Below are 17,752 nucleotides of genomic sequence, written 5' to 3' on the forward strand. Positions count from 1 at the left end.
ATGTGCATAATAGTTGCCCGTGCTTATAAACTGAAACCGGTTCACAAAACTGGTTCACAAAATACAGCGTTGATAAACAAGGAGTACTTCCGTCTGTGTGTCGTACAGGGAATCCCCAACACGAGCAACATGAAGACAGCAGAATTAGAAGTTAAACAAAGAGACCTCTTGTACAGATTGATTATCAGGTGTGACATTGTGCATGTTTCGTAAGAACAGTACCTTGTACTGTATGCATTTATCAATCCGGTAATTTGAGGTTAACTCGTAGCTACTTTCACAAAGTGCATGGTAGCCGGTCATCCCAGAACAGCAACAGAAACGTATCCATTTAATGTCTTGGAATCTTTTCGACAACAATTTCAAAGTAATTTATGAAGGACAGTTAGAGGGATTCGAAAACGAAAGAGCTGGTCGATAAAAACGACTTTTTGCAATTTTGTTATCAAATGTGGCTGCAAATTCCAGTAATGTGTTCAGACAGACCAAAATAGTAGGCAAAATATGTCTGAAGAGTCGTTGTTGACCCGGCAAGAACAGACAGGTGCCAAGATACTATTCAGCATACAGAAATGTACCCCAGCAAAATTTATGATACAGGATAGTACTCAGTACCCCAAACACTGATCCATATTCCTTAACCCAAAACTGAAAACAGTTCGAATCATGATATTATTTTTGCTCACCTGATTATGAGTGTATGGTGGATAAAAATGTGCAGCATGTAGTATGAGAATACTGAATTAACGTTATTGAACATACTCAATTTTTCGTACAGCATGCTGGTATGCCTCTCATACAATGGGGCGGTTTGGTAACCTTATGGTTAAAGCGTCTGCTTGTCATGCAGGACCTGGGTTTGATTCCAGACATGGGTACAATGTGTGAAGCCCATTTCTGGTTTCCACCCACCCCCATGTTATCACATCCCAACCTCGTTGATCAATGCTCATGACATTAATCACTAGACTGTCTCAAGACTCAATTATTAACAGACCACTTTCATGTAGCTGGAATATTGCTTAGTGCAGCATTAAACATGTTAGACAACAAGGATACAAACACATTATGAAGAGACAACACCAGTTATCTCCCTTTGCCTTGAAGTCACAGTGTGTAGAGTGATGGGGCGTGATTACTACACATGGGCGGATCCAGATGGGGGGGGTGGGGGGGTGTGTACGGGATGTGCACCCCCCCTTGTCCTGAAAGTTTATTAATGACCATTGAAACTTGGGTGAAAATGAAGTGTGCACCCCCCATTTTCTCAATAGTGTGCACCCCTCCTTTCTCAAAAAGCTGTATCCACCCCTGCTACATTGTCATTTCAAGATGTCCATGTTATATCGTGGCAAAGGTGCTGATAAAGATTTATGACCCTCTTGACTCGTTATGGAAAAGTTGTTCTTTCCGCATAGGTCAGTGAAATCTGCAAATGCTCAGTAATTAGGACCATTTAATGTTGTGTTTCTTGGGAACTTCATCACTTGTATCACTTGATTCCAGTCAGTTTATCTACGATGGGCACAAGGAACTGGCAGCAACATTTGCGAGTGTCATCAAGCCCCACCCAGCCTGTCCCCCCTCAGACAGACTGCTACAGCTGATGAAGTTGGGACTGAAAGTGGAGGATGGTAAGAAGGCCGTTATCTCATCTTCCATTTCCAGTGTATCATGTAGCCATTATATTATTAACAACAGACTTCCCATACCACAAAGCCAACTCAGTTGTATAACTGTTGATAGTCATTGTTGAAGTATGATTCACGCACACACCTTAAAGCTAATATTGATTTGTGGAGCTAGACCAATGACCCATTCTCTATTGTTGCATTGTTGTTACTATTTTTGCCATGTTTATTTCATTGAGAGGAAAATTATGCATTTTGACTAAGGTGTGACTTAGATAAATCAAAATGGTATTTGTTTTTTAGTTACTTAGGGACCGTTCATAATTTATGGCTAGGGGGGTGATGATGATTTTTAGGGAGAAGCATGTACAATGTGAATGATCCACCCTAAAATTTATGTACATAATAAGTCCCCTGCATGTCATGTACAAAATCAATGACCCCACCTCCCCTACCCATAATTTCTCAGCATAATTTTAAACATATTTCTATGTACAAAATTGATGACCCCCCTAGCTCGCCAGAACAATATGGGTGACAACACCCCACCCACCCCTAGAATCATCACTCCTTAGCCATAAATTATGAAGGGTCCCTTACTTCCTTAAATCTGGGGACCGCCTCCGTGGTGTAGTGATTAGAGCGTCCGCCCGGAGAGCGGAAGGTCGCGGGTTTGATCCCCGACCGCGTCATACCAAAAGACGTTAAAATATGGTACTTGTTGGTCCCTGTCTGGCGCTCGGCATTAATGGGTACAACAAGGACTGGTCGGCTCGGAGTCAGTATACTGTGTCTGAGTGGGGTATTCATGCTTCACTGCGGCATGGTATCTCAGTGGGCTAGCACTATAAAACCAGCTTCAGTCTGAGCTAGTTCAAGCAGCCGCACATACTCATACACACGCATACACGCATGCACGTCGTCATATGAGCGAAATATTCTCAAGCACGACGTAAAACCCAATTTCACCTCACCTCACCTTGAATCAGGGTCATGTTTTGGGGAAACAGGTACCCAAGTCAGTTATGAATGATGTTACCATTGTTTTCTAGAGACAATGGTTTGCTACCATAAGGACATTTGCAAGTGATATTAATTGTCTACTCTCAATAGGGTTTTCTTCCATGTGTAAATATGAATAGAATTTTGAATCATTTTGAATTATGAACACTTTACTGTCATTCTTTCATAGTTTCAGATTAAGATGTAAAAGGCAAGAGGTACTTGCTTTAACAATACAGTACTACTGCAATTTGTTATGTTAAGAACATCATCATTCATTATTTCGGGTAAACTTTCCTGAATTTCACATAACAGAATGACAGAAGCTGAATTGATTTGGCAATACTTTCTTCTGGAATTTATTTATTCATATTTTGAGTTGACACATGAAATAGTTCAGTAAAGTACTGTAAAAATGAACTATGATGCAGCTTTGAAAATCAAACAATTGCAAAAACGTTTTCTACCAGAAGCACTCATAAAATCTCCAACATCATTACACCATCTGATATGGAGAAGTAAACTTTTTCAGTTTCATGAAAACAGCATAGGTAATATCATGTTCTGTATCGCTGAGTGTACAGTCTGTGTTTACAATGAACAAATGGACTATGGAACTGTTTGAGAGAATCACCATTCAGATCTGAGCCTGTCATATGTTGCAACATCTGTTATACCTGTGTACCTTCCTATATGTGTTATTGTGCTTTTGTTTGTTCATATGTTATTATGCTGATATTTATATAGAGCTAATATCCAGCTCAAAGGCGCTTTGTTTTTCCCTTGATCATTGGATGTCAATCTCAAACGGCACATCGTGTTATCAATCTCAACTCCCTGGGGAGTATACAACTCTTGCAGCCACTAGGTGCACCGAGTTAATGTGGCTTTCCCATCCTTACGAGGTACCCCTTCACAGCTGGGTGGACTGGGACACATAGTCACAGTACTTTGTCCAAGTTTACTGCAGGTTTCTGTACCCACAACTAGGTGTTTGCACGTATTCATGTGGCCACCATCTGGTCAAATACCAACGGATTCGTGGGTTCTTTTAAGTGCACAGGGTTGTGTACTGTACAACAAGGGTTGTGACAACACTGAAAGAGTCTGCACACAAAGTTGACTCCAAGGTTTTTACACCCGGTCACAGGTGGGTTTGATCCCGGCACCTCAAGTTCGCTGGATCGCTCACTAGCTAGACGAACTAGACAGCTCGCCCACCATGACCCAAATATGTTGTTTAACGCTGCACTCAGCACTATTCCAGCTATATGACAGTGGTCTGTAAATAATCAGCCCTCACCAGATATGGTACAGACCAGTGACTGACATCATGAGCATCGATCTGCACCTTTGGCATTCAGTGTCATGCATCAACCAAGTCAGCAAGCCTGACCACCTGATCCTGTTCGTTGCCTCTTTCAACTAGCATGGGTTGCTGAATCCTTACCCAGATCTAGTTCCGAGGCAGTAGGGTAGCCTAGTGGTTAAAGCGTTCGCTCGTCACGCCTTTGTTCGATTCCCCACATGAGTACAATGTGTGAAGCCCTTTTCTGGTGTCCACCACCGTGACGTTGCTGGAATAGTGCAAAAAGCTGTGTAAAAATAAACTCGCTCACTCACTCAGATCTAGTTCCTGTAAATTGTTTGTTTCTCTTCCAGATCAAAATGAATCCCGTGCTCTCAACCCTGACATGGTTGCCCCTGGTTCCGGCATCGATCTCGAGTTTGAGACTGAGGGTGAGGCATGATGTTCTTTTCTCATGGTTCCTAACAAGGTTTATAAAGTTTAAGTGATCGGGAGGGAGAGGGAGTGGGGATCATATGTACATAAATATTCTCTCTGCTTCCACAATTTCATTTTCTTGATCAAGGAGTAAGAATACACTTCAAAACTTCATGATCCTCATATTACAGAAGTTGACATCCATATAATGTTTCCCCTTTTATGCGTATCACTTTTGAATGTCATTCTAATATTTTACGGGGTTTATTGCATTTAGCATGTTAAGGTAGTGACATGTCAGGATTATTAGATAATCGATTTACCATTGGGTAAATTTCCGTGTGTTGAATAAAAATTATATGGTGTAAGCCATTAGTAAATATAATGCATGTTTGTTCTTGCCAGTGTGATTACTAAGCAGAAACTTATATCCGGGTTATTAAACTAATTCTTGAAATTACAATTGCTTGAATGTTTTCATAGTTTATGCATTATGTAGTGGTCAAATGTGTGGCATTAAGTATGAGTTGCTTCCCTTTGTCATACCGGGATCCCTTCATGATGGGTTCAAACTGGATCAGGGATTTACAGGACGCGAATTCCTGGGTCCTATACACATAAAAATTGACAATGGACGCAACGAAATTTATTAGCGCATCCACAGGGATGCAGAAAAAGTCCAAATGCTTTTGTAAAAATTCCAATCAAGTAACAATAAGTTATCACTGAGTTTGCTACTAGCTGAGTTATGGTATCATTTGCAGTTTCATTACTGTAACAATTAATGTGATGATCATGATAGACAATACAATAACAGTATTAGTAATAATATTTAAGTGTATGGCACGTCCATTTTGTTGTCCAGGACCCCTGAAAATTATAATTATAACCCTCAAAATCCAAATACAGGACTCAAAGTAAATCCCTGCTAGATTCTCCAAAATTGTGATCCTCATCAGCAAAACCTGACAACATATATGTGTGCTTTACAGTGGACTTTTCTGACACTTTATGGTGACATGCTGTTATAACCCACTCTCTGTTGTTTTCAGTTCAGACAATTTCTGCCGAGGCTGCACTATACGAGACATGCTATGTGACAGCTCACAAGGGGCCATGTAGAGCGGGGGCCTTCCACCACACAGGTCAGGGAGATGTGACCATGACGTTGTCATATAGGGGGCCTGTTCATGAAATAATCAGTTAAATGATCGAACAAGATATTCTTATAAAACAATTATTGATTGCCGATATATGCAGTCAGTGAAGAAATTCAGTATTTATTCTTTGCAGTCTTACTTCTTAAATCCCATCCAAGTATACTGGGTAAAGTTAGAGACATCCATATGATGAGCTGTTTCTCTGCATCCTTTACAGGTCAGCTGATTGCAACGGGGTCTGAAGATGCTTCCATCAAGGTAAGCTAACTGCTACTACTGTATCGCTTCACTGTGAATCATTTACCTGCACAACCAATATCCACACTACCTCACACAACTGTAGCTTTCAACACTGAATATCTAGAAAGGGATTGTGAAAGGGATCCGTTTATGATCATTGTGTCCAATTGACAATTGTTCAGGTGATTAGTTTAGAGGATATATAAAGATGTTAAGAGAGGTTATTGACAGGTGTCCAGTATATAGAGGTGATTGAGAGAGGTTTAGTTTAGTGAGGTTATTGAGAAGTGTCTAATTTAACTGGTTGTGTTTCTTAAGCATGTAATTTCAGCTGAAATTAATATGTATTCCCAACTATTCCTGGAAAGGCTTGTGGAGATTCTATACTAGATGGGTGGTCGTACAGTCTTATATGTCTGGTGACATGTCATTGTTGACCAATCATACTGACAGTGCTCATGCCTTCAGTCACTGGCTGGTGCGGATCCATGTCAGAATCTTCAGCCAACCATTTTTGTCACAAGTGTCGACTCACAGAATTGGGTGCTTACTGACATCATTGATACATGGCATTGTGTCCCAACAGCAAAGATCAATGCTCATGTCAGTCACTGGATTGTCTTGTCCAAACTTGATTATTTACAAACCACCGTGAAGCTGGAATATTACTGAGTGTGGCGTGACAATAGACACTGTGGTTCAGACTCCATTAATTACAGGCAGATCTGATACGATGGATTTTACTGACTGCAGGGTTATCATTTGATCACTGTTGCTCAAACTGTTGATCTGATTCACAGCTTGTTAGTTTTTGTTTACTTCATCGAAATACACATACCTCCCTAAATGAACCGTTGTTGACATACAGTGAAACCTGCCAACACTGGCACCTGTCTAATCCGGCACACTGTCAAAAACCAGCATAAAATTTTTGTCCCGCCATTTTACAACGATATTGTGATGATTAAAACATTGTCTAAACCGGCACCTGTCTATTCCGCATTCCAGCACGACTTTCCTGTCCCAACCAACAATTTTAACTGTAATTAACACTGTAAACCGGCATGGGTATTAGCAGTCCAGTCAAGGACCCATAATCCAATGCACTAATTAATCCTCTTGGCACACTAGATATTCAGGAAGTATTGATTGTGCAGTGAATCAAACGCTCTAAGCCAGCTTGGGTATGAGCAGTCCAGTCAAGGCCTTGGAATTAACACTTGTTCAAAAAAATTCAGCTTAAAAACGTAATTCACTGCTGAAAAAAGAGAATGACGAGTGTAAATGGCAGCCATGTTGGAAAATGATTGCCACTGTCTAATCCAGCACCCTCACTAAACCAGCATTTTATTTCGGTCCCGTGGGGTGCCGGTTTAGACAGGTTTCACTGTAATTACATTGTCTGACAGTTACATGTCGAGAAGCGTTTGATAACTGATTCACCTTTAAAAGAACATTTGCTTTCACAGCAGAAAAATTCTAGGTGGGCTTCCACACCAATATCAATTACCAGATAATATTTTACTCATTACAAGGAGACATGTCTCATATTCAATTGGGTATCTCTTTGTCAGTACATGTTTTGAAATATCTAGGACACATACATACGGTATTGAAAAACATTATTGCAAAGAGAATCAGTAATATTTTTTTTTAATTGAAATGGTTACTTTTATCAAGATAAGTGGTTAATATAGTTATTTTGTTTCCAGTAATAATATCAGGAAGTGTCTGAAGCTCTCATAAAATATCCACTTTTGTAGTGACTGAATTTGTTCTGCTGGGCCCAGTGAGTGAGTTTAGGTTTGCACCGCACTCAACAGTATTCCAGCTATCTGGCGGTAGTCTGTAAATAAACGAATCTGGACCAGACAATCCAGTGATCAAGCAGTGACCCAGTGCAATTGAGATACGATGACATGTCAACCAAGTCAGCGAGCCTGGCCAGCCAATTCCGTTAATCGCCTCTTGCAACAAGCGTGGGTTGCTGAAGATCAATTCTAACCTGGATCTCCACGGGTTCTGCTGGACCCATGTTCTGATGCAAATGATGCTAATCTATGTTGTGTTATCTCCTATTTGTCCTGTCTTTTCTTTTGTTGAAATTAACAGTATTTTGGAAAATAAACTCTGTGTACCGGTAACATATGTAATGTTTCTCTGTAGATCCTGGATGTGGAGAGAATGTTGGCGAAAAGTGCAACACCTGCAGAAATCATTGCCATGGAAACTCCTCAACAGCAGATGGAGAACCATCCTGTCATCAGGACTCTGTACGATCACAGTGGGGTAAGAATTTAGCATCATATCCCATGACATACTGGAATCATTGCACAAAACATTTTCTTATTGTTTCCATGACAACAACTTGACAAGCACTTGATACACATCCCCCTGTCCTTGTCAACATACTAAATATATGGTACAGTAGGACAGTGCTGATTTTCATGTTATCTACTTTTGAAGTTGGTAAAGTTGGTATTAATGGGTGATGATTGTGATTTACAAGTAAACCTTCTACTCTTCTACTCATGAATAATTCAAATGAAACCTTTTTCTGACTTGAATGAGCACCACAGTGTTCCAAATACTGTACTGAAGCATCAGAACTTTCTGTTCAGAGTTGTCTCCCTTAGGTGTGCCAGAAACCTATAACTGAGTTTGAAGTCAAGATTCATCCTCGGTGTTTTCAGCAAAGTACCTGTGCTCAAACGTAACTTCAGGCTTTCTATTCACATCCAGCTATCCCTGACATCAGGTTCATATTGACACTCAGAGATGGAATGGGCATCAGATTAAGATAGTTCAGATGCTATAGATGTGAAAAAGGGGGTTGAGATTAAGACAGTTCAGATTCACTGAGATCAGACTGAAATGGTTCAAGTTTGATGAGATAGGTGAGCAATGATGATGATTTATACTCTCTGGGTATAGGGGCGGTGGGGTAGCCTAATGGTTAAAGCGTTGGCTCGTCACGCCGAAGACTCGGGTTCGAATCCCCACATGGGTACAATGTGTTAAGCCCCTTTCTGGTGTCCCCCGCCGTGATGTTGCTGGAATATTGCTAAAAGCAGCGTAAAACCAAACTCAGTCAGTCAGTCAGTCAGTCTCTGGGTTTATCTGTGGGTCATCTAGGACAAAGACTGTTCCTAGTTGTTGATTGGTTGGTTTCCTTCTCCAGGAGGTGACTTGCCTGGACTTCCACCCTTTCCACCAGATCCTGGCATCTGGGAGCACCGACTTCAGCATCCGATTCTTCGAGTTCTCCAAGCCCTCAGTGAAGAAAGCCTACAAGAGTATGCAGGTATGGGGTCTCATGTGGTCTCACCTTAGGCAAGTGAGTTTGTTCAAATGGCCTCTGTTCACCCAGCAGAAAATGGGTACCCGGTTGGATAAAGTCATGTGGCTATAACCTTCTAGCGCCTAACAGGCCGCTTGGGTTATCCCAGGCTAATAATAATCCGATTCTGATTAAGCGCCGTGAGCAATCACTTGGTATTTGGAGACTGTGCGCTAAAGAAGATGACATATTATTATTATTATTATTATTATTATTATTAGGGGGGTGTCACATTCCAGCTGATGAGACACATCCTTTTGTAGTGATGAATACAATACATGCAGCTAACAATCTTATGGGAGTAAAGTTTGTTTGGGCTCCAGGATTTCTACAAAATTGTATCAGTGTCATCTCCAGTATGTATTCAAAGTTCTGCATCAATCCATTAATCCTTTTATCATCCCACAATTCCAGGAAGCAGCCCAAGTGCGGTGTATCAACTTCCATCCATCAGGAGACTTCGTGCTTGTCGGCACCGAACATCCAACATGTAAGTAAGGTTCTACTGATGCCTTTCCATGAAGGTCTGGGTTCAGATTGGCCCACAGCAACCCATGCTTGTCATGAAGTGAAACTCTTATGGGGTCAGGGGGTCAGGCTTGCTGACTTGATGCATGTCACTGTGACCCAATTGCTTCTTTAGATATCATTTACATGCTGTTACAAAGAGTTGGTATCACCATCAGTTGTTCAAATGTATCAAACCTTCCAACTTCACATTTATGGACATCTACAACGAAAAATCACAATCATTTGAAATATGGAAGTTGCATATCAACAAGGTTATCTCCCTTGGCCTTAGATCAAAGTTCATGGTGTCAATCACTCGATTGTCTGCATCAGACTTGATTGTGGTCTGAGTTGGAAAATTGTTGATGGTGGCATTAAACAAACAAACAAACAAACATACTGATGCCAAGGATGGTAACAATTCTTTTACCAGAGCTACAGATAATTTTTTGGGTCATTGAGTTATGTACTCGCTTGTGTTCATCTCAGTTGGGTATCCTAATTTTGCTTTGTGTAACCAAATAAATTGTACTCACCTCACTCAGACTCAGTTGGGTATTTTGCCATTTTCTGTGAATTGTAAAAATATAATAAAGTTGAAATGTTAGTGTTTGTTATTTATATTTGATCTGTACTATGAGAAACGATAAGAAAGAGTTGCCAGTTTCATGTCCTTAAATAGCACCTCTCAATATACCTCAGTTATTTTATCTATCCAACAATACGAAAGCTAAGATTTGACATTTTTGTGAGTACACATGTAAGATCACATTTATTGAGTATTTACAAAAATTCAAGTTCATTTGTACGCAATAGACTTGTTTTCACATAAATATTTGCGTAATTTACGCAGAAACGCAGCTTATCTGTACCTCTGTTTTATCCTGGAATAACTGAATTATTTCTTTTCTCCTTATTAATGGCAGGTAAACAACTTGAAAAATATGCAGATGCTTGCCGCATGGAGTATGTGTTTGGAAAGACAAAAGTTTATCAACTGATGTTTCATCAATTGTTTCAGTACGGCTGTATGACGTCAATACATTCCAGTGTTTTGTGTCACATGACCCAAGCGGACAGCATGAAGGACCAGTCACCTCTGTAAGTGTCCTTAGTCCGTGTCATGTTTTTCTTTTCCATAAGTAATTACATATTCTATGATAAATGATACTTGCTGAAGTCATTCTGTTCATGGAATATCTGAGGGGGTGGGGCAGCAGAGTGGTTTAAGCGTTCGCTCGTCATGCTGAAGACCCGGGTTTGATTCTCCACACTGGTACAATATGTGAAGCCCATTTCTGGTGTACTCCGCCGTGATATTGGTGGAGTATTGCATAAAATTAAGACTCACTCACAGTCTTTGAAATTCATTTCTTCACAATATTTAACTGATCCTCTGAATTTTAAGTCATTTGTGGTGTTCATTACATTTGACTTCACATTTACTGTAACTTCTATTCAGTTCCAGTTTGTAGAGCAGTTTAAGCATCATAACCAGTGGTCTCAGGCTAGTGGACTTGTGAGTAGGTTAGGCAGCTGACTTTGTGTGCTGGCGATTTGGTGCCGGACTCTCAGGGTGTGGGTTTGAATCCCGGATGGAACCTAACAAAAATATTAGAATCTGTAATTCACAAAGAAAGTGTAATCCCAAGTATAACATATGTTACATTTGACCATTTTCTAAAATGGCATTGTGTGTTCATATCAAAGAACTATGTGTCAATCTCCGACATGCAGGTAAACTGGAGCCCCAATGCGAACCTGTTTACTACCTGCTCTAAGGATGGCAGCATCAAGGTGTGGACGGAGTGAGTCACCGATGCATCAACACTTTCAAGAACGCCCATGATGGCCACGAAGTCTGCTCAGTCACATTCTCCAGAAATTCCAAGGTATGGTTTCAAAGATCATGAAACAGAATTAACTTCTGACACCAATATGGATGTGTCCCTGTGATGTTCAGGGCGAAAATGTTTCACCCTGAAACTTCAGTACCTCTTGGAAAGAGCAGGCCCCTGGAAGTGAAGAATCCCATGGTTGTCCATTTTGGATTCCAGGGAATAAAATTTTCTCAGTAAGCGTGGAATCCCATTCTTGTCTCTCTGGTTTTGGGAGATAAACATTTAACAGTAAATGCTGTGACACATGCTTGTCTTACTGGGATTCTAGGGAATACAGTCTTCCAGAAAACACAGTACATCACTCTTGTCGTGAGAAGAATAGGCCCCCAGTGAATGGAGAATCCCATGCTTGTCCCTCTGTGATGCTTTGGAATAAAAGTTTCTAGTGAACACAGTACCACATGCTGGTGCATTCAAGGCCTGATTGACTGTCATGGTGTACATGTCCATTTGACCCACGGAGATCCGGGTTAGAATTGATCTTCAGCAACTTATGCTTGTCGTGAGAGGTGACTAACGGGATTGGGTGGTCAGGCTCGCTGACTTGGTTGACTCATGTCATCTCATCCCAATTGCATAGATTGATGCTCATGCTGTTGATCACTGGATTGTTTGGTCCAGAGTCAGTTATTTATAGATTGCTGCCATATAGCTGGAATATTGCTGAGTGTGGCATAAAACAACCAACCAACCATTCAGTTTTTCAAATCAAGTTCATCAGTAACACATAACCTATCGTGTGTATGACCACAGTACATCTTGTCGAGTGGCAAGGACTCGCTGGTCAAGCTGTGGGAGCTGTCCACTAACCGCTGCCTCATCATGTACACCGGCGCCGGGGCCACAGGGAAGCAGGAACATCGCACACAGGCAGTCTTCAACCACACCGAGGACTACGGTACGTCTCTACATGTGTCCGTGTGACAGTTGCTCTGTCTTCTTTCCAGAACAGAAACCCAAAAGTATTGAAAAATACTGAACAGCATTTCACCATACTGAAGGTATCCAAAGTGAAATATAATTGGAATATAAATATCAAAGTACCAGTCAAGGGTTTACGATCTCCTTTAAGACTGGTTTTGAAAAATGATCAAATAGTAAACTAAAATTAAACTGTAAGGCCCTTTTCCTTTTTGATGAAGTTAACAAGATTGTTCCAGTGATGAAAGTTTCTGATGCAAAGTATTTTGTTTACAGTGTTGTTTCCTGACGAGAAGACAACCAGTCTGTGCTGCTGGGACTCACGCAATGCTGAACGACAGAAACTCCTTTCTCTGGGTGAGCATATCTTCTTATTCCAGGCAGGGTCCAGAGCAGAATAGATCCTCAGTACTCCTCGCTTGTCTCTTTATGATGATCCATTCCCTATGCTTGATGATCCATTTCCTATACCTGTCTGCTTATGAAGATCCATTAGCCCCGATTGTCTGCTTATAATGATCCATTCCTATACTTGATGATCCATTCCCTCTGCTTGATGATCCATTCCCTATGCTTGATGACCCATTCCCTATGCTTGATGATCCATTCCTTATGCCTGATGATCCATGTCCTATACCTGTCTCCTTATGAAGATCCTTGATGTCACTACATATATGCTGCAGTGTACCTGTGTATGTCATAGCATTATGGTTAGAGGAAATATCAATAAGATCACTTATTATTAATGATCAATGTGTTCGTCCCTGTTCCAGGTCACAATGGCGTGGTTCGCAGTATCGTCCACTCTCCAACAGGGCCAGCCTTCGTCACATGTTCTGATGACTACAGAGCCCGCTTCTGGTACCGCAAAGCTTCCACAGACTGAACAACATCACCATCAGCGGCAATCATCATCATGGGCAACTGTATCATTAGGACTGGAATGATTACCAGTCACAACATAGGGACACATGACAAAACATCACTGAAACATGTAGTTTGTCTGGAAACAAGTAAATGGCTATTGACTCTATCAAAACATATCTTGTGGACTTGCATCAATAAAACTGACATTGACCTCAATATTATATATACTTTTAATGATTCCTTTTCAAAAAAAAAATAACTTGCCCTCTTTGTATATACATGATAACAAACCAAATTGTTTGGCTTAGATTTATGACGACACAACCTATGTCGATACGTTTTTGGGGCATGGTGAACCAATATGGTGGTATAAAGTATCATAATGCACCCCTGGCGGTGGGGTAGCCTAGTGGTTAAAGCGTCCGCTCGTCACGCCGAAGACCCCGGGTTCGATTAACCACATGGGTACATGTGTGAAGCCTATTGCTGGTGTCCCCCGCCGTGATATTGCTGGAATATTGCTAAAACAGCGTAAAACTAAACTCACTCACTAATAATGCACCCAGACTTTGGTGAATCATTCCAGCCCCATTAATCATTCAACATTCAACATTGCCAACAACATCCAGAGTGTCAACATTCATCATGGTCATGTTGATATGTACGTTGGATATGTATTGATTGTTTTCATTAAGGCCATGTCCCTGGTTCTGACTTTCTCAGAATCTTTGCCAGGGACACCTTGCCGATTCTGGCACTGGTCAGTGCCTGTTAAAATGCCATCTCGAGTTGGTTTCATGTCATAACCAGAGATGCCAATCACTTGATTTTAAGCCAGACAAAGTTAGCACGACATTTTTTTCTCAGCTTACTTGTCAGAGACAACTTGCAGATTCCAGTACCGAACAGGTGCTTGTTATATCAGACTAACGTAACTGAGCAGTTAAAATGGATGCCCTGGGCCCCGTTCCTCAAAGCGATCGTAGCGCTACGACTGTCGTAAGTCTATGTTAAAGTATGGGAGTTACGATCGTCTTTGGGTTACGATCGTTTTGAGGAACGGGGCACTGGTTGATTACATGTCGTCACCAAAGATGCCAATCATTATGATTTTAAGCCAAAAACTAAGCTATTTCAGTTGACGGGACATTTGTATTTGTCATTTTTTTCTAAGATTACTCATATGTGTAAGAAATAATGGTGAGTAGGTCATTTACACAGAAGTGTCCCAAAGCACACTCCAGTGAGACTAACTGAGAGGGGGCGGTCGGGTAGCCTAGTCGTTAAAGCATTCGCTCATCATGCCAAGGACCTGGCTCCGATTCCCCACATGGGTACAATGTGTGAAGCCCATTTCTGGTTTCCTCCACAGTGATATTTCTGAAATACTGTTAAAATTTGCGTAAAACTACATTGACTGACTCACTCACTAAATGAGAGCCATACTTTATATTTATATCATGCTAAAATATCCATTACTCAGCAATTATTGACGTTACACACTCAAGTCAAGTTCATCATTGGATCTTTGCAGGTTCAGAAGGGAGTGAGTGAGTTGGTTTTACGCCGCTTTTAGCAATATTCCAGCAATATCACGGTGGGGGAACACCAGAAATGGGCTTCACGCATTGTACCCATGTGGGGAATCGATTTCAGGGCTTCGGCATGAGGAGCGAACGCTTTAACCACTAGGCTACCCCACCGCCCCTTCAGACAGGGAACAACAGGTACTGTTAACCTCGCCTGAACAACTGAACAAAACTACTAAAATCTTATTGATTACTTCTAAGTTCCGCAGTTTGGCATCTCTGCATCACACCCACCAGCATGGATAGTTGCTCATGACATCAACCACTGGTTTATCAGAGTTGCCTTATTCCTGCTGATTCAAACAGCTGTAATATTGCTGATCTCAGCACATGGCTCTGTTAGTCTCATGATTAGATGAGGGGCGGTGGGGTAGCCTAGTGGTTAAAGCGTTGGCTCGTCACGCGGAAGACCCGGGTTCGAATCCCCACATGGGTACAATGTGTGAAGCCCATTTCTGGTGTCCCCCGCCGTGATGTTGCTGGAATATTGCTAAAAGTGGCGTAAAACCAAACTCAGTCAGTCAGTCAGTCAGTCATGATTAGATGATTTCAAAAGTTGGTTCATTTGTCATTGTTCAAGTTAGATCTCAAAAAGTCTGGATCTTAAAAGTAATCTGTATTTCATGTATAAGCTGTTCCTAGCTTGATTTTCATTGTTATATAGGTACAGTGGTTATTCTGATATTCACTTCATGCACCTTATCCTATTTGGTGTTATGGTCCTTATGTTTAGAAAAAGATGTGTATTGAATATATATCTGTATGTATAAATAAAGCTTCAATTTGACATGTCAAAACAAAATCTTGTTCTTTACTTTTAATTGTACGATCTACATTATGTAATGAACCATTACATGCACACACAGATACACATAGCTATGAGGGAGCGTTCATAATATATGGCTAGGGGGGTGATGATGATTTTTATGGAGAAGCATGTACAATGTGAATGACCCCTCATAAAATTTATGTACAAAAATAAGCAGAACCCCCCCACACACACACACACACGTCATGTATAAAATCACCTGCCAAGTGTTTAGGTAGCTCGCAAATGAATCCCGAATTCTGATTGTTTGAGTCCCATTTAATAATTTTTCAATGATTATTTGTCAAGGTAATTGCTGTCGTGTACGTTAAATGGCTTACGTTCCAAGATAATATTGCCGTAAAATTTACATTACATTTGCAACGTACCACCCGCAGTTTTGCGCCTCGAAATAACGATGTAAAATGCCATTCTACGAATATTCACGATATTTTCCGAATGAAATATATCTATCGTCTGCAAGGTGATATATATATGGGATTGTTACCGATTAACAAAAGCATGCTGTCGCCGCTGCAATACAACAGGGATTAAGGTAAGATAAATTAGTCCCCAGCTAACTATGTTAGTTTATATTTGCTAATCTCGATGTACGCAGTTATGGCCCCTGCATAGGTTTCACGGACAACGAATTCATCTTGCCAATAATCTCAGCACTTCGCAGATTGGTGGCTATGATGTTATTCGCTGGATTCAGTCAGAGTAACGGGTCTGGTGGTCAGGTTCTCTGACTTGGTTGACACATGTCATCGTACCTCAAATCTGTCGATAGATTGTGGCCATGTTTATGATATCAAACACTGGATTGTCTGGCCCAGATTCGATTATTCACAGACCGCCTCTATTATTGTGGACAGATTTATTGGCATTTCACTGAAAGTATTTTATTTTGTGACTGTTCATTGTACTGAAGTGGATGACTGCTGTATTGGTGTTTTATACAACCCCATCACACACAGTTGGTTAGAATTGATCTTCAGTAACCCATGCTTGTAAGAGGTGACTAACGGGATCGGGTGGTCAGGCTTGCTGACTTGGTTGACGCATGTCATCGTATCTCAGTTGTTTAGGTTGATGCTCATGCTGTTGATCACTGGATCGTCTGGTCCAGATTCGATTATTTACAGACCGAGACCGATGAGTGCGGCGTTAAACAACCAACCAGCCAACCAACCCATCACTAACCAACCAACCCATCACTACTGCTGTACAGAGGAATGAACATTAAAAGCCATGTTTCACCTTTGCAATCAACATTTAGTATGCCATGTCAGGTGTTTATTTAATGGATAACATTAGATATTTTGTAAATTGGCCTTGGGTCTTGATTATTATAATATCGGTAGATATAAAATCTGAAAAGCACTATTATTTTCACTGCATCACAAACAAATGTTAAACCTAATGACAAATAACGAAAACAACAAACTAGGTGCTTTCACAAGAATTACTGTTGATGAACTGAAAAAACAATCTTCCAAAGCATGTAATTTTTTAAACACTTTTAGACACGGACCTTTCTCAAGCAGTAAACAAAATCGGGCCTAACATACTTTTCATCTAAGCTGAGTTTAATCCCAGTGAAGATCTGGGTTGGAATGGGTCTTCAGGGACCGTATCTTGTTCAGAGAGGTGGATGGATGATCAGACTCGCTGACTTGATTCATGTATGTCATCGTATCCTAACTGTATTGATCGATGGTCATGGTGTCAATCACTGGATTGTTAGGTCCAGACTTAATCATTTTTATTCGGCCGTTAGGTACCTGGAATATTACCGAATGTGGCGTTCAACACAGACAAACCTGAACGATGACACGGCCTGTTTGTACAGTATCTCTGAGTTAGCTGAAGACCGAAATGTCCAAAGAGGCTGAATATATTATGAATATAAAAGGCAGCTGTCTCTGAATCTGTCCGTATTTTTTTCCAACTCCCGCCAGACCTGAATTTTCATTCCGTCGTGAAATTATAAACCATTTTATTTTCTCAATTTTACCGACGACTGAGGAATATTATGTCCTGACCTGATAAAA

The 17,752-nt window shown here is 40.8% G+C and overlaps 1 protein-coding gene and 1 long non-coding RNA gene across 2 annotated transcripts; both read left to right on the plus strand.

Moving 5' to 3' along the window:
* The first annotated feature begins 82 nt into the window (after nt 1-82).
* Nucleotides 83-14,197, plus strand: LOC124287039 (cleavage stimulation factor subunit 1-like). The gene is given in 14 exon segments (XM_046723501.1): nt 83-188; nt 1,507-1,634; nt 4,296-4,373; nt 5,412-5,504; nt 5,737-5,777; nt 7,926-8,048; nt 8,941-9,063; nt 9,514-9,589; nt 10,631-10,710; nt 11,347-11,410; nt 11,413-11,501; nt 12,264-12,408; nt 12,708-12,788; nt 13,205-14,197. Coding segments are annotated over 14 exon segments (1,293 nt in total). The 5' UTR covers nt 83-129; the 3' UTR covers nt 13,318-14,197.
* A 168-nt stretch (nt 14,198-14,365) lies between these two features.
* LOC124287041 lies at nt 14,366-15,674 on the plus strand. The gene is made up of 2 exons (XR_006901185.1): nt 14,366-15,252; nt 15,417-15,674. It is a non-coding gene; the product is annotated as an uncharacterized LOC124287041 (long non-coding RNA).
* The last annotated feature ends 2,078 nt before the right edge of the window (nt 15,675-17,752 follow it).

This window comes from Haliotis rubra, unplaced genomic scaffold, assembly GCF_003918875.1.
Source record: "Haliotis rubra isolate DU_JTF1 unplaced genomic scaffold, ASM391887v1 Scf4, whole genome shotgun sequence".
NCBI lineage: Eukaryota > Metazoa > Mollusca > Gastropoda > Lepetellida > Haliotidae > Haliotis > Haliotis rubra.